The 18,134-nt window shown below is 40.8% G+C and overlaps 1 protein-coding gene across 3 annotated transcripts in view; it reads left to right on the forward strand.

Moving 5' to 3' along the window:
- The window catches only part of GNAS (GNAS complex locus), a 223,367-nt gene that overhangs the window by 131,630 nt on the left and 73,603 nt on the right, over window positions 1–18,134 (forward strand). For all 3 annotated transcript variants that reach the window (XM_077460240.1, XM_077460241.1, XM_077460242.1), the window contains exon 2: window positions 9,370–9,442. In XM_077460240.1, the coding sequence (XP_077316366.1) occupies window positions 9,370–9,442 (73 nt within the window). The remainder of the gene's footprint in view (window positions 1–9,369; window positions 9,443–18,134) is intronic.

Here is an 18,134-nt window from a genome sequence, read left to right on the forward strand (position 1 = left end):
ATAGGAAACCATGTTAAATGGACTGTAGTGTGTTTCTGCAAAACTGAAAACATGGTAAAAAATGCCTAGGTGTGAACTAGAGCTGCACAATTAATCGTCAAGAATTGTTATCGCAATCTTGACTAAAGTGTTTCACAATTCTTTCTATGCAAAGAATTTCTCTGCTCTCTTTCTCTGCCACAGCCTTCAAAAGAAAGGAAGAGCGAGAAACTGGGCAGTCTGCCAAGAATCAAAACATTCTTTATCAGTTGAACTTAAGTATAAACATTGTAACAATTTGTCAATGGAATAGACCAGGGATATGCAATTAGCGGACCTCCAGCTGTTGCAGAACTACAAGTCCCATGAGGCCTAGCAAGACTCCGACAGCCACTTAAGTATAAACACTGTAACAATTTGTCAATGGAATAGACTTTGTGTGTAAGTGAACAAAGTTTAACCACTTAAACACTAAACCTTTTTCTGACATTTATGTTGGTTTCAAGTTTAAAATCATTTTTTGTTTTCTTTTTTGCTAGAAAATTACTTAGAACACCCAAAAAAAAAAAAAAAAAAAAAAAATATATATATATATAATCTATCTCTCTAATTTGAAAGACCACTGCATAAATACAGTGTAACACAGAATATTGCAACAACCACAATTTTATTTTCTAGGGTCTCTACTTTATAATTTTATATATATAAAAAAATTATAAAGTAGAGACCCTAGAAAATAAAATTGTGGTTGTTGCAATATTCTGTGGTAAACTTTATTTATGCAGTGGTCTTTCAAATGCATATTTTTTTGGAAAAAATGACTTTAATGAATTTAAAAACAAATGACTAACCAGTAAAGTTAACCCATTTTTGTGTAATGTGAAACCTTTGACGTTGCGAGAATCGTGATCTTTTTTTATTCTAAGCAAAAATAAAATTGTGATTCTCATTTTTGGCCAGAATTGTGCAGCTCTAGTGTGATCTGGGACTTAGGTGACAGTGTAGATCTGGGTTTTGTGAGATTAATGCATACACTGGTGGAATTTTCCATTTTCTGAACATTCGTTTTGATTTCCTAATAGCAGGGTCAAATCGTCATTCATGTTCAACCACAGTTGAACCAAATTTTAACTTTCCATGTGGTTTTCATTTTGGGAAACCATGGTATACATTGTAAGGAAACCTGTTTAATAGGTCTAGGGTTCTGTTCAACCAGGCCTGAAATTCTAAAGGCTTTAGAACTATATTAGTTGACTCTATCATGGCAAGAGGGCATATTCTGACAAATAATTATCATAATTTCCATATGCGCACTGTTATATGTGTGAAACGCGTTTAACGTTACAGATCTGGTGTCACTTGTGTTGTCCCTGAACTACACAGAATAAAGTGTCTGCATTAAGTGGTGTGCGGCCAATTTTTCTGTTTCTGCGATGTAATGGTTGCGATCTCGGGGCACACACCCATTACGGATATCTCATTAGATGGACTGGAGTGAGGTTTCGCTTCTCTTCTGAAGTTCTAAAGTCTTTAGAACTATATTTGTTGACTCTATCATGGCAGGAGAGCACACTGACAAATAATTTTTAGAATTTACATATGGACATTCAATTAATTTCTTCTGGTGTATGACCAGGTTTAGTCTGCTGCCAGGCCATAGTGTTGAGGTTGGTGATTTATAGCCTTGAACATGTTTTCCAAGTTGGAGTGGAAGTGATGTTCTATACCAGTGATGGTGAACCTTGGCACCCCAGATGTTTTGTAACTACATTTCCCATGATGCGCAACTACACTGCAGAGTGCATGAGCATCATGGGAAATGTAGTTCCAAAACATCTGGGGTGCCAAGGTTCACCATCACTGTTCTATAGCAATGCACAATTGCCCACGTTTCTTGCCCTTTTCATAATCGCATGCATAAAAATGTTAAGGGATTGTTCGCACTAGAATAACATGCGGGAAACCTGCATCCGGTGCCAGTTCCCCCACTGCATTCAAATCGCACTGCCCTTGCGATCTGCAGCGTGTCAGTGCAGCATTAACACTCCAAACGCATTTTCTGCCACAGGAGCTCATGGTACAAATGTACCATGCGATCTGGTTGCAGGGCGTTTCCAAAGTAGTGCATGCACTATTTTTTTGGTTCAGTGCAATTTCAGCCTATTCAAAATGAATGGACTGCATTCACACTGTGCATGTGAATCGCACAGGAACATCATATATGCAGTTTCTAGTGTAAGTGGGCCCTAAATAATGCAGACCCACTGTGTGGCTTGGTCGGGCTTAGACAATTTTTAGAAACCTTACCTTCGGCATATTCTCCAGTGCAATCGCATGTGTAACTCGTGCATGCCGTGTACTGCCATGTGGAGCGAGGCTTCATGCACAAATGCATGCCGCAATGGTCTTATAGAATACAATACCACCATGTTTTCTCTATCATCCGCATGATTAAGCTTTGAGTGGCAGAGCGAAACGAGTTGGACTGTGGCCTGGCTGGAGTCCAGGCTGAGTTTGCCGCTTTCCATTGTACTTTGGGATGACATGGATGTGCGGTCACGAGGATAATTTCCTTTTTTACAGTGAGCTATTTTAGGAGCCGGGACGAGCGGGCTCCCTCCCGACCAGCACTCAGTGGTGGACATCAAGGACTAGTACCTCCTTCAGTGAGCCTGAGCGGCACACAATACAGGTTTTTTGGGTTCTTTTTTTCTTTGCCTGTAGTGACAAGTACAGCATACAGCCACTGCCAATCAGCTGGTACAAATTGGTGGCAGGTGGTTGCTATACACATATATGTATTCCAATATACGTCACTTTATTCTGGAAGGCGTGTAGGCTCTGTACACATATAAACAGTCTGTGAAGGCACGTATGGCCCTGTAAACATGTGGCCATTCAGGTTCTCAGATTTATATAAAATCTATAGTACAGATGCCGCCTGCCATTGAATTGTACAGGCTGACTGGTAGCAGCTGTACGCTGCACCAATCGCCCCTGGCATGGACATTATGGCCGAATTCTATGCTATACAGCTATTGGCAGGATGAAGCCTTCTTGTGGTGTTGTGTCCTTGCACTATTACTGCCCATAGTAGCGCCCAACACATGCAATAGGTGGATTTTGCCGGCCACGTGGTAGATTCTGTGATATACAAGGCCTGAGCTAGTTTCCAACTTTGATACTGGTGCAATATAAAGCTGAATTGGTTGTTCATTGTTTTATGATTTGTTGGGACCTGTCATCCTTGACCTGTAGAGTATAGGACGGGGTCTCTCTGTACATAGTGCCATGTTGGGCCAGTTCCTGTATTGAACAGAGATGCTAACATGTACATTGCCTTGCGAAAGTATTCGGCCCCCTTGAACTTTTCAACCTTTTGCCACATTTCAGGCTTCAAACATAAAGATATAACATTTTTATTTTTTGTGAAGAATCACCAACAAGTGGGACACAATTGTGAAGTGGAACAAAATCTATTGGATTTTTGAAACCTTTTTAACTAATAAAAAAAATGAAAAGTGGGGCGTGCAAAATGATTCGGCCCCCTTGCGTTAATACTTTGTAGAGCCTCCTTTTGCTGCGATTACAGCTGCAAGTCGCTTGGGGTATGTCTCTATCAGTTTTGCACATCGAGAGACTGAAATTCTTGCCCATTCTTCCTTGCAAAACAGCTCGAGCTCAGTGAGGTTGGATGGAGAGCGTTTGTGAACAGCAGTTTTCAGCTCTTTCCACAGATTCTCGATTGGATTCAGCTCTGGACTTTGACTTGGCCATTCTAACACCTGGATACGTTTATTTGTGAACCATTCCTTTGTAGATTTTGCTGTATGTTTGGGATCATTGTCTTGTTGTTAGATAAATCTCCCTCCCAGTTTCAGGTCTTTTGCAGACTCCAACAGGTTTTCATCCAGAATGGTCCTGTATTTGGCTGCATCCATCTTCCCCTCAATTTTAACCATCTTCCCTGTCCCTGCTGAAGAAAAGCAGGCCCAAACCATGATGCTGCCACCACCAGGTTTGACAGTGGGGATGGTGTGTTGAGGGTGATGAGCTGTGTTGCTTTTACGCCAAACATATCGTTTTGCATTGTGGGCAAAAAGTTGGATTTTGGTTTCATCTGAGCAGAGCACCTTCTTCCACGTTTGGTGTGTCTCCCAGGTGGCTTGTGGCAAACTTTAGACGAGACTTTTTATGGATATCTTTGAGAAATGGCTTTCTTCTTGCCACTCTTCCATAAAGGCCAGATTTGTGCAGTGTACGACTGATTGTTGTCCTATGGACAGACTCTCCCACCTCAGCTGTAGTTCTCTGCAGTTCATCCAGAGTGATCATGGGCCTCTTGGCTGCATCTCGGATCAGTCTTCTCCTTGTCTGAGCTGAAATTTTAGAGGGACGGCCAGGTCTTGGTAGATTTGCAGTGGTCTGATACTCCTTCCATTTCAAAATGATCGCTTGCACAGTGCTCCTTGGGATGTTTAAAGCTTGGGAAATCTTTTTGTATCCAAATCCGGCTTTAAACTTCTCCACAACAGTATTACAGACCTGCCTGGTGTGTTCCTTGGTCTTCATGATGCTCTCTGCACTTTCAACAGAACCCTGAGACTATGACAGAGCAGGTGCATTTATACAGAGACTTGATTACACACAGGTGGATTCTATTTATCACCATCAGTCATTTAGGACAACATTGGATCATTCAGAGATCCTCGCTGAACTTCTGGAGTGAGTTTGCTGCACTGAAAGTAAAGGGGCCGAATAATTTTGCACGCACCACTTTTCAGTTTTTTTATTTGCTAAAAAAGTTAAAATTATCCAATAGATTTCGTTCCACTTCACAATTGTGTCCCACTTGTTGGTGATTCTTCACAAAAAATTTAAATTTTATATCTTTATGTTTGAAGCCTAAAATGTGGCAAAAGGTTGAAAAGCTCAAGGGGGCCAAATACTTTCGCAAGGCACTGTACGTTGTCCATACCAAGGAGTGAAATGATCTTTGCTTCTCTAGAGGTCAGTGAGGTGACTCCAGAAACCCTTTGTCTAGCGGTTTATTTCTAATAAATGGTTAGGGTCCCGCTTGCTGGATTTGCTTACATTCACACCTGATTATTATTCCTATAGAACAGTGCGCCATTGTAACCTTCACACTGTAGTCTGCCTTTCCGGAGTCTAAACCCAGTACTGTCTTTCCTTGAACAGCACTGCGTCTGTCAAGAGCAAAAAACGCTTGGACTTGCAGCAGTTCACTAGTAATTCAACTATTAACTATTCAGTAATGCTATCAATGTGGATACATCCCTGCTAAATAGCTCTGTATGGCATAAGCTTTGGTGTCTGCAAATGTATGAAAAATGCCAAAACTGCTAATTCCCTGCCTCTGATTGTACAGGGATGGCAAAACCGTTTTCTGGTTGTATGCTACTCAGGATCAAGGTGTTCTATGACTTTCACATCAGCAAATAACTATTCCTGGTGAATATTCCATCTTGAGTCTCCACTGCGGTTGTGTTTATTTTTTTTTATTTTTTTTAGAGCCCTTGAAATGCAAACCACTTTTTATCATTGACTACCTGCCTATCGCTTACAGTAAATATTAGGGACGCACCAAAATTTCAGCTGTCCCCAGTCTCTGACCATCTCCTGTACCATGTCGCCAGTCTCTGACCACCTCCTGTGCCATAATATTTTTAAAAACAGTCACTTTTTTGGTATCGGTGCTGTTTCGGTATCGGTTTTTGGCCTAGTGTATTTTTCATTATCGGTTTCAGGACCAAAAAACCCATTTGGTGCACCCCTAGTAAATGTACTGCCAGTGGACAGCTGGTACAGGCACAGTCACATACATGTCACGTGACAGGCCACCTTCTGAATTTTGGGTGTATTGCTCCCCATGCTGACCTGTTCTGTGATTGGACACATCACGAGTTGGACAGCAGATTTCAGCCAGTGATTTTTGGCTGAAACCTGCTGGTCAGCTGTGTCCAGTCACACATAGAGTTGTGTTTACAAACACAGAACTGTGTACATAGGATCAGTGATCTGGCTATTTCTTCTCTCTGAAAAGCGAAGAAAACTTAGCAAGATCATACAGTAAAAGCAGCACATGGTTATTGCCCCTATATGTTAACCCCCCCCCCAGCCAGTGTCATTAGTACAGTGTCTGTGTACAGTATTCACAAACCTCCCAGCCAGTGTCTGTTGGCACTAGATTGTCCACAATACTATCTCAGTAAGTCACTGATCGTTAGAGTATAGCATCTATAGCGGCAAAAAAATGTAAATACAACACCTGTATCAGAGTGTGTGTGTGTGTGTGTGTGTGTGTGTGTGTGTGTGTGTGTGTGTATGTGTGTGTATATATATATATATATATATATAAAATATACAGTACAGACCAAAAGTTTGGACACACCTTCTCATTCAAAGAGTTTTCTTTATTTTCATGACTATGAAAATTGTAGATTCACACTGAAGGCATCAAAACTATGAATTAACACACGTCCAATTATATACTGAACAAGAGGTAGTCACCTGAAATGGCTTTCCAACAGTCTTGAAGGAGTTCCCAGAGATGCTTAGCACTCGTTGGCCCTTTTGCCTTCACTCTGCTGTCCAGCACACCCCAAACCATCTCGATTGGGTTCAGGTCCGGTGACTGTGGAGGCCAGGTCCTCTGGCGCAGCACCCCATCACTCTCTCCTTCTTGGTCAAATAGCCCTTACACAGCCTGGAGGTGTGTTTGGGCTCATTGTCCTATTTGAAAAATAAATGATGGTCCAACTAAACGCAAACCGGATGGAATAGCATGCCGCTGCAAGATGCTGTGGTAGCCATGCTGGTTCAGTATGCCTTCAATTTTGAATAAATCCCCAACAGTGTCCCCAAAGCACCCTAACACCATCACACCTCCTCCATGCTTCACGGTGGGAACCAGGCATGTAGAGTCCATCCGTTCACCTCTTCTGCGTCGCACAAAGACACGGTGGTTGGAACCAAAGATCTCAAACTTCAGACCAAAGCACAGATTTCCACTGGTCTAATGTCCATTCCTTGTGTTCTTTAGCCCAAACAAGTCTCTTCTGCTTGTTGCCTGTCCTCAGCAGTGGTTTCCTAGCAGCTATTTTACTATGAAGGCCTGATTCACACACTCTCCTCTTAACAGTTGTTCTAGAGTTGTGTCTGCTGCTAGAACTCTGTGTGGCATTGACCTGTTCTCTAATCTGAGCTGCTGTTAACCTGCGATTTCTGAGGCTGGTGACTCGGTTGAACTTATCGTCCACAGCAGAGGTGACTCTTGGTCTTCCTTTCCTGGGACGGTCGTCATGTGAGCCAGTTTCTTTGTAGTGCTTGATGGTTTTTGCCACTGCACTTGGGGACACTTTTAAAGTTTTCCCAATTGTTCGGACTGACTGACCTTCATTTCTTAAAGTAATGATGGCCACTCGTTTTTCTTTACTTAGCTGCTTTTTTCTTGCCATAATACAAATTCTAACAGTCTATTCAGTAGGACTATCAGCTGTGTACTGTATCCACCTCCTGCACAACACAAATCATGGTCCCAATCCCATTTATAAGGCTTGAAATCCCACTTATTATACCTGACAGGGCACACCTGTGAAGTGAAAACCATTTCAGGTGACGACCTCTTGAAGCTCATCAACAGAATGCCAAGAGTGTGCGGAGCAGTAATCAAAGCAAAGGGTGGCTACTTTGAAGAACTTAGAATATAAGACAAATTTTCAGTTGTTTCACACTTTTTTGTTCAGTATATAATTGGACATGTGTTAATTCATAGTTTTGATGCCTTCAGTGCGAATCTACAATTTTCATAGTCATGAAAATAAAGAAAACTCTTTGAATGAGAAGGTGTGTCCAAACTTTTGGTCTGTACTGTATATACTTCTTCTTTTTTTTTTTTTTTTTTTGGATCTGTTTTATAACATAGTAGAAATATTTTTTTTCTATTATATAAAATTTTGCATTTTTATATGATAAAAAAAATGCAAACAAATGTGATCAAATGGCACCAAAAAAAGCTCTATTTGTGTGAAATAAGTGATATAAAATATTAATTTTAGGGCTGCAACTAACGATTATTTTCATAAACTATTAGTTGCCCGATTTATTGTTTCGATGAATCAGTTAATAACCTTAAAGAAAAAAGGTAATTTTGCTGCGATTTGCATTTTTACATTTTAATTTTTTTGCCCAATTTGTTGTTGGGCAGATTAAAAACCCCAAATTGCCGCAAAAAAACGCATTATTAGATGTTTTTCTGCAGCTTCTCAATTGAAGTATATTGAACCAAAAAAATAAAATGGCAGTTTCACTTTAAAAAAAAAAAAAAAAAAAAAGTACTTGTCTTTTCCAAATAGGCAGCAGCTGCAAAAAAATCATGGATGTGAACATGTCCCATAGGAAACCATGTAAATGAACTATAGTGTTTCTGCAAAAAAGCACCAAAAAACAGAGGTGTGACCCAGGCCTGAGATGTTTAGTAACATAATGGGGTTAAAAAAATAACTTAAATTAGTACAAAGAGCAAATAATTGCTACTGTAAGGGGTTCATTTTTTAATATGGGACAGTGAAAGTAATATTTACAGTAGCGATTTGCTCTTTTTGTACTATAAAGGGCTCATTTTTTTTTTTTTTTTTTTTTAAAACCCATTATGTTACTGTCCGATTTAATCGATTATGAAAATAGTAATCGATTAATTATCGATTAGTTGTCGATGAATCAGTTGTTTCGGTCGTAATAAATTTTGTTTTGCGGTTCGTTAGTGGTTAAACACTTTTTGACTCTTGGTCATTTGGTGCTCTTATTTACATAGTACGCATGGATTCTCAGTGGTGGAATACTTCCCTTCTCAAGGGTTGCCCCCAATTTTTGGAGAGCTGCCGAACCAACGCTATTGTTATATTTTAAGATTCACCAAAGATCCAGCATCTCCATTTTAACCTTTTTTCTTTTCTTTTTTTGCTCTGATTGTGTTATCTTGGTTCACTTAAAGGGAGTGCTTGGCAAATCGTAGACGTTGGATAGCCAGTTTAGCCTTCTTTGAACCTTTTTCTATTGTCGTTAGCAGCATTTTTCTGCTTCTTTAAAACTTCCCCCTAATGCCTGGATTGAGTAGACTGTCCTGCCCTGCATGCGCAATTGTAACTCCCTCTAATCATGAGCCTGTTGGACATGTTAAATTTTTTGTTCGCCTCTTCTGTGTTCCCCTCTCAAACAGATTTCTCCTTTTATTAGATACTTGACTGACTTGATTTGATTTTCCTGACTTCTGAATATCCATCTCACAATTGCTATGTTTTTATGCGGTAGTTAGATTTTGCTGTTACTTATTTCTAACCCTGTTGATTGTTTTTTGTTCTTATGTTTCAGGTGCTGGAGAATCTGGGAAAAGCACAATCGTGAAGCAAATGAGAATCCTTCATGTGAATGGATTTAATGCTGAGTAAGTTCAAAAACCAATGAATGCTTTTTTTTTTTTTTTTTTTTTTTAACAACCTGATCCTGTGCCTGTCTGAGAGTATATTATGGATCTCTGTCATGCTTGTCAGAAGCATTGATGGTCATGTGATTGTTGTGTATTTATTTATGTGTGTGTGTGTGTGTATATAATATTATGCACTATCCGACACTTCCAGGTAGGGGGCGCTCATGCCTACACCTGTGATTACACACAGCAGGTACCATGCACTCTGTTTGCCAGTACCCGCCCAGTGTGAAGAAAAGACACTATGTAAACCAGGCAGATCGCTGTCCGACAGGAAGGAAGGAAACAAAATCCATCTCTTCCCTTGGTAAAAGCACCACCCACAATACAGTAAAACGCTGGCTAGGTGTACAGTTAACCCTTTGGTCGCCCTAGATATTAACCCCTTCTCAACAGTGTCATTAGTGCAGTGTCATTAGTACAGCATATTTTTAGCAGTGATCACTGTATCGGTGTCACTGGTTCCCAAAATTGTCAATGTCCGCCGCAATATCGCAGTCCCACTATAAGTTGCTGATCGCCACCATTGCTAGTAAAAAAAAAAAAAAAAACATTTAATAAATAAAAATATCCCTTAGTTTGTAGACGCTATAACTTTTGCACAAACCAATCAATATATGCTTATTGGGATTTTTTAACAAAAATATGTAGCAGAATACATATTGGCCTAAAATTGGTGAAGAAATGTAATACATTATTATTATTATTATTATTATTATTATTATTATTATTATTATTATTTTTTTTTTTTTTTTAATTCTCGATTTATGCTTGATAGAAAACCACGGAGATGATCAAATACCACCAAAGGAAAGCTCTATTTGTGGGATAAAAAGAATATAAATGTACAGCGTTGGATGACACTGCAATTGTCAGGTAGAATAGCGCAGGGCCGCATCGCAAAAAATTACCTGGTCATAAAGGAGGGTAAATGTTCAGGAGGTCAAGAGGTTAAAAAAACCTCCTTCCCCTCAATATGTTGTAGCTGAGCAGGTTTGTACTAGATGGATAGATTTATGCATTATTCCCTCCCTTTTTCTTCTCTCTGTAGGCTATAATGTCAGTTGGCATGATCTGTAGTAGAGGGAAAAGCGGGGCTACAAAACTCATCAGAGTATTGTAAGGAATGCAAATCTGGGGTTTCCTTTTCCTACCCGTGCTGGGGGAATGTTCACCCCAACAACCACTGATGGCTACTTGCTGTCTCACCTGCAAACAATGCTAATTGTAGAGAATGTCTGACAGCCACCAGTTGGGTTCATGCCTGGCAAGGAAGTAGAGCTGCACAATTAACCATCATGAATAGTTATCGCAATCTTGACTAAAGTGTTTCACAATTCTTTCTATGCAAAGAATTCTCTCTGCTCTTCTGAAGCCACAGCCCTCAAAAGAAAGGAAAGGAAAAACTGCCAAGAATCAAAACCTTCTTTATCAGTTGAACTTTAAGTTTAAACATTGTAACAATTTGTCAATGGAATAGAATTTTTTGGTTTCAAATTTAAAATATTTTTTTTTTGCTAGAAAATTAAGTGGAACCCCCAAACATTCTATATAATTTTTTTTTCTCGAGAATAAAATGGTGGTTGTTGCAATATTTTATGTCACACTGTATTTGTGCAGCGGTCTTTCAAAAGCAATTCATTTTTAAAAAATTAATGAATTAAAAAAAAAAAAAAAAAAAACTAACCAGCAAAGTTAGCCCATTTTATTTTGTATAATGTGAAAGAATTTACGTTGTGAGAATCGTGATCTTTTTATTCTAAGCAAAAAAATTGTGATTCTCATTTTGGCCAGAATCGTGCAGCTCTACAAGGAAGTTTTTAAATCTGATTGGAAATGTGAAAGAAGCTGATGTTGCGCAAAACAGAGTTCTGGGAGTACTCCCGAACGTAAGCAGTCTGGCTGCATTGGGGGGGTATAAAGAACTTATGTTGAGCTGGTCATACTTCACTTTAGTTTCGGCCAACTGCAGGTGAAATGCTGAAATTTGAGTCATGGATGTCCCTGTTGATGCCACCTGGCTCCCCAAACTTTCATTGAAAAATCAATGGAGTCGGGTGGAAAATTGTCAGCCAAATAGTGACTGCATCCTATCAGCAGGGTGGTGTGACTGCTTGAGGAAAATGGCTCATTCCTCCATCCATGCTGGTTAGCATTTAATCTATTTGATTTTTCTCATATAGCCTGTGGGCTTAACAAAAGAATTCCATGTGTGTATGGCTAGCCTTAAAGTGTATACCTGGGAAAGGTGTAATAAATCAGTAGATCTCTGTAATGCATGTACAGTTCCCAATTTTCTCTCTTGTGCTATTACTTTTCTGTTTGAACTAAAATCCCCTAATATAAAAAGTTCTATCAGTCTTTTTCTGGACTAAAGAACTCCTCCCCTTATGTCATGGTGATGAGCAACAGGAGAGGTGTTCTGTAGTTCAGTGTGGGAGAGCTCAGGCCTGACAACACTGCTTGGAGTTCCAGTTTCTAGCAGATCAGATGGAATTTTTGTACTTTTTTTTATTTTTTTTTGTTTTACGAGACACAAGCTGGGGAAATTTTAAATGTGCACAATTTGGTTTATTTTTAAAATCATTTTGCTCAGACTTTTTTATTTTATTTTTTTAAGTAAATTCAGTCAACTTACTGGCTTGCAGTGATTCCAGGACCAAATTTTAAAGTTAGGGAAATTTCCCCCTTTTATTTATTTTCCTGGTTGCTCTTTGCTTGGATGTTTTGATCATTTCATCAGACTGTTCTTTTACAAGTTTATCCTACCTTTTTACATGTCACACATTTTTGATTTTTTTTCAGTAATTTTTCCTTTTTTTATTTGTAAATTTTATTTACTTAATTTTTTGACAAAACAAAGGCAAGCACATGTTCAGAAACAAATGTCATTAGTACAGACAGTAATGCAAGTACATGATGTTGACACTGGGTGTACATTACATTCCACAGACCTATCTTCCCAATGGTATATCCTCACAATATTTATAGATTTACAACCCCCTCCCCTTCACGACCAAGCCATTTTTTGCAATATTACTGCAGATAATTTTTCCCACGAGTAGCTTTCTTTTGGTGGCATTTGATCACCTCCTGCGTGGTTTTTTTTTTTTTTTTTTTTTTTTTTTTTTTTTATTATTATTTTATGTTTACGCTATAAGCAAATTAGACTGATTTAATTTTGAAAAAAAAAAAAATTTTTTTTATTACTTTCTGCTATAAAACTTATCCAATAAAAAAAAAAAAGTAAACAATCTAATTTCGTTATCCATTTAGGCCAGTATGTATTCTGCTACATATTTTTGGTAAAAAACAAATCTCAAGTGTACACTGGTTTGCACAAAAGTTATGACGTCTAAAAACTATGGGATATTTATTATTTTTATTTACTTTTAATAGAGGGCACTCAGCGACTTGTAGCGGGACTGCGATATTGCTGCAGATAATCGGGCACAAATTGACACTCTTTTTGGGGACCAGTGACACTAATACAGTGATCAGTGCTAAAAAAAAAAACTCACTGTACTAATGACACTGGCTGGGAAGGGTTTAACATCTAGGGTGATCAATGGGTTAACTGTGTGCCTAGCCAGTGTTTGTGTACTGTGTAGGAGGTGCTTTTACTAGGGGAAGGCATGGATCCATGACAATGCTTTGCAGGAACTACAAAGGCATGGCTCCATGCCTTCCCTAATGACAGAACAGCAGTCTGCCTTGTTTACATAGGCAGATTGCTGTTCTGCTTGTGTACAGAACGATCAGCGGGTGCCGGCGGACACTCGCACCTGCTACCCAGATGTACAGGATCACACGTGTGTGTGTGTGTGTGTGTGTGTGTGTGTGTGTGTGTGTGTGTGTGTGTGTGTGTGTGTAGATTATATATTGTGATCCTGCCCCAGTGTTGCCGCCCTGTAGCAGTGAAATTGCTGTAGGGCAGCCGGCAATTGGTTAAAGTGGAAGTAAAGGCAAAACCTACTCCCAACCTCATTTTAAGTCTTAATCCATCCCTCGAAAAAAAAGATTGCTACACTTGCCTATTCTGAAGCTGGTCCGGTCTCCAGTGGCACCTTCTGTGTGAGAAAACAGACAACGGCTGGGAAGTGACCTCACCCATAGACTTACTATGGGGCTTCCATTGTTGGCTGCCTCTCCTATACACTGAAGCCACTGCTGACAGCTCAGCCTGGGACCGGACTGGAGCAGCTTCAGAATAGGTAAGTATAGCAATCTTTTCTTTACAGGGGTAGATGGATAGATCAGACTTGGTGTAGGAGTAGGTTTAGAGTTGGGTTACGCCTTTACTTCCACTTTAAGACCACCAGTAACCAGAACTGAGGAGCTTTAGAGAGTGTACAAGTAGAGCTGCACGATTAATTGTTTGTTTAAAGAATCAAGATTGCTATTCTACCCCCCCACGATCTTAAAACGGCATTCCCTCGATTCAGTGCTCACCCCTGACAGCTGTGGAAAAAAAACAGGCAGCCTACCAAGTTTATATCACAACATCGCTTAGGCTGGGTTCACACTGGTACGACATACTCTCCGACTTTGGGAGAACATGTTGTATGTAAATCAATGATTTCCTATGAGAGCCGCCTTAACTGGTTCGACTTTGAAAAAGGTTGCTGCAGTACTTTGATTCGACTTTGGTCCTACTTCAGCCCATTGAATATCATTGAAGTCGGATCCTTGTCCTAACCATCCGACTTGTGACATCCGACATGGTGATTACAGCATCAGAAAAAAGGAATTTGTCACACTGGGATTGTTTTGATTGGTCAAAGAACAAGTCAGACGGGGCATAATCTTATCCAGTTTTTTCAAGTCGGATGGAAGTAGGATGAGTCGTACAACAGACGTGTCATACCAGTGTGAACCCGGCCTTGGGCAGATATAAAGAGAAACATTGTAACATTTAGTTCTTTTAGATCAGGGGTCTCCTAACTATGGGCTTCCAGTTCATGAAATACAATTCCTGTCATGTCTGTGAATGGCAAAGTTTTACAATGCCTCATGAGATGCGTAGTTCTGCAACAGCTGGAGGCCATCATTTGGAGATCAAAGGGATGAACTTTGGTCTGCAAATGAGGTTAGTTTAACCACTTAAAGTGGTTGTACACTGTTACACCGCTTGTACTTACAGGTGAACCTATAGTAGGGCTTACCTGTAGGTACTGTAAATAACTCCTAAACTTGCAGTCATGTGTCCCACAACACCAGAAGACATCAGCCACTTGGGGAAATATCTTAAAGTAGAACTAAAGAAAAACCTTTATTTTTTATTTATTTTTTTCATTTTTGGATAGATTGCAAAGGGATTCTAACACCTTTTTTTTTTTTTTTTTTTTTTTTTATTGCTGTCTGTGACCCTGTCGAGGAGATTCTCTCCCACCATTTTTTTTATGTTATTTTTTACATATAGCTAGTGCAGTCAGCTTGGACGGGAAGCACATTAACATTTCAATTTATCGTTCATTCAGTAGAAAATTTCCAAACTTTTTTTCGGCTCAAAAACGTCACAACGATTATCGATTTTGTGGCCATTAACTGTCTGAAAAAGGAATGAACTGGCCAAATGACCGAATTTCGGACGATTTTTCGTATAGTGTATGTATGGCTAGCATTTAATGGCATGCAATACTTTGATGTTAGCTCAATAAAAAGCACTAGCACTAGTCTGTGTCTGTGTTTTAAAATGGAAGCTCAGCAGATTGCTTGTACTTTGCTGCTGGCTGTGATGTGGGCCCCTGTGCTCCATTTGATTGGAGGAAAATATTTGTTAAAAATTTGAGTGAAAAAGGAATGCTAAAACATAGTTGCTATTGTGTTTGCTAACGGTTGACCATTGAGATTTATGCCCCTTTCACGCTTTTGTGGGACTGCAAAGTCGCATGACAAGTCGTACTCCATGATTTCCAATTACTACCATTCATATCTGTGACTTCAAAGTAGTCCCTGTACTACTTTGGTCTGATTTTGATACAGGCTGAGGTCCATAGGCTTCAAGTTTACACAGTCATTCCATGAAATCAGGGCAAAATTTTTCCAGTCGCAGTACTGTGCGACGGGTCTTATAGTTACAAACAAGCAATAGTTTTATGGCTAAACAATTCAGATTATCTTCTGTGTACCGTACCCACAGTCTCCATATATTTTTTTTTAATGCATGCCTCTGCTAGTAATAGGCTATCTTCATCTCATGAGAATCGACACACCAAAAACATAGATATCATCTTACCCCGAATGGAGACCAATGATCTTTTTGTGTAGCTGCAGTTTGTGAGATATTTTTTTTTTTTTTATTTTTTTTTTTTTTTTAACCCATTTGCAGCCCATTACCAAAAACTAGTTTGTTTTATTTTCCATGCCCCAGGGCACCCCCACAAGAATGGTCTACAGACCGGCCCCATGAAGCTCGCATTTAGACGGTTATAATGAAGAGATGAGTGCATTTTTTTTATTTATTTATTAGTAATGGGCTCTCCTCACCCCGCTCGGTGATTATGCCATCTCCCTGTCCTGAAGAGCCTTCAAATTGCCAGTCAGCCTGGTCATTGAGCGAGGTGGAGGGTGTATTGTTTATGGCCAAACACATACCGTATATACTCGAGTATAGGCCGACCCGAGTATAAGCCGAGGCCCCCAATTTACCCCCAAAAAACTGGGAAACCTATTGACTCGTGTATAAGCCGAGGGTGAGATGTGCCTGTCCATCCCTGTGTGTGTCCGTCCATCCCTGTGTGTGTCCGTCCATCCCTGTGTGTGTCCGTCCATCCCTGTGTGTCCGTCCATCCCTGTGTGTCCGTCCATCCCTGTGTGTCCGTCCATCCATCCATCCCTGTGTGTGTGTGTGTGTGCGTCCATCCATCCATCCATCCCTGTGTGTGTGTGTGTGTGTGTGTGTGTGTGTGTGTGTGTGTGTGTGTGTGTGTGTCCATCCATCCATCCATCCATCCCTGTGTGTGTGTGTGTCCATCCATCCATCCATCCGTGTGTGTGTGTGTCCATCCATCCATCCCTCCCTGTGTGTGTGTGTCCGTGTGTGTGTGTGTGTGTGTGTGTGTGTGTGTGTCCGTGCAGCCTTGTGTGTCCAGCCTACCTGTGTCCCAAGCCTCCGTCCGGTCCCGTCCCGAGCCTCCGTGTCGTCCCGTCCCGAGCCTCCGTGTCGTCCCGTCCCGAGCCTCCGTGTCGTCCCATGCCAGGATCGCCGCTCTTCGTCGGCGCCCTGGCGGCCATTCCCCTGTTCAAAAGCCGCGCCTCCCGCCTCCGCCTGTGATAGGCGGAACACTCAATTTCCCAGCAGTCTGTGTTCCGCCTATCACAGACATCGTCTCATCCTCGTCCGTAGTACGAGGATGAGCCGATGTCCGTGATAGGCGGAACACTGACTGCTGGGAAATTGAGTGTTCCGCCTATCACAGGCGGAGGCGGAGCCGGAGGCGCGGCTTTTGAAAGGTAGAATGGCCGCTGTCTGTCTGCTCGACACGCTGTTCGGGCAGTCAGACAGCGGTGACTCGAGTATAAGCCGAGGGGGGCACTTTCAGCCTCAAAAAAGAGGCTGAAAATCTCGGCTTATACTCGAGTATATACGGTATGCATTTTTAGTGCTTTTTGCCCTTTGCAGATTTGCACTACAGAACATGTTCCATAGGAAACCATGTTAAATGGACTGCAGTGCAAATCTGCAAAATGCAAAAAACACTAAAACTGCATTGGTGTGAATCCAGCCTAATTTTACAAGTGCACGATCATTTAGAACAAGCCGTACATCAGGGCATTCTTAGAGCCGGTTCACACAGCGGGCGATGCGAGGCGACACGACTCGCCTCGCTCTCGCAAGTCGCCCCCGTTCTGTACAATGGAACAGTTCTGAGAGGAGCGACTCGAGTCGCTCCGACTCAGAAAAAAGGTTCCTGTACTACTTCTGGGCGACCTCGGGCGACTTGCATTGACTTCTATACAGAAGTCATCTGCAAGTTGCCGCTGAGGTCGCGGCGAGGCAAGTCTGAGTCGCCTCGCCTCGCCTGCAGTGTGAACCGGCCCTTACTCCCCCTGCAGTTGTTTAGGGCAGAAGGAGTATTCTGATACTTTTTCAAAAACAAGCTATCGAAGACTGTTCTTTTAGACTCTGTTCACATGGTGTTTTTGCAGCGTTTTTGTACAGGCGTTTTTAGAATGCTTGCGTTGGGATAAAAAAAAAAACCTTCTGCCTTTACAACCACTCTAATTGTGGCGCTACGCATGTAATCCTACAGTATTCAATGCCCTTGCATGAAACTGTATATAGGCAAGACTAAACGCCAGCTCCACATTTGCATCAGTTAACACCTCAGCATAAAGAACCTGAGAGCCCACTAGCACAGCATTTCCTTACCTACTATCAGTTTTAAATTGATGGCATCAAAGTTAAGGGGATTTATGCATTAAAACGGCGTATGTGATGGGGTGATTTCAACAGTGTCCTCCTTCTTCTTCTTCTTTTTTTTTTTTTTTTTTTTTTTAAAGAGAAATTATGGATCTGCAAGCTGAATACCCTTGTCCCTAAGGGATTCAATAAAGAGATTAATTTTACAAGTATTTCTGGATTAGGTCTTTTGTGAGCCCCTCTTTATGTGGATGTCCTTTTTTTTTTGCCCAGTTCCTGTACCCT

The sequence above is a fragment of the Lithobates pipiens genome, unplaced genomic scaffold (assembly GCF_037356315.1).
Source record: "Lithobates pipiens isolate NorthernLeopardFrog02 unplaced genomic scaffold, aLitPip1_a1.2 Scaffold_28, whole genome shotgun sequence".
NCBI lineage: Eukaryota > Metazoa > Chordata > Amphibia > Anura > Ranidae > Lithobates > Lithobates pipiens.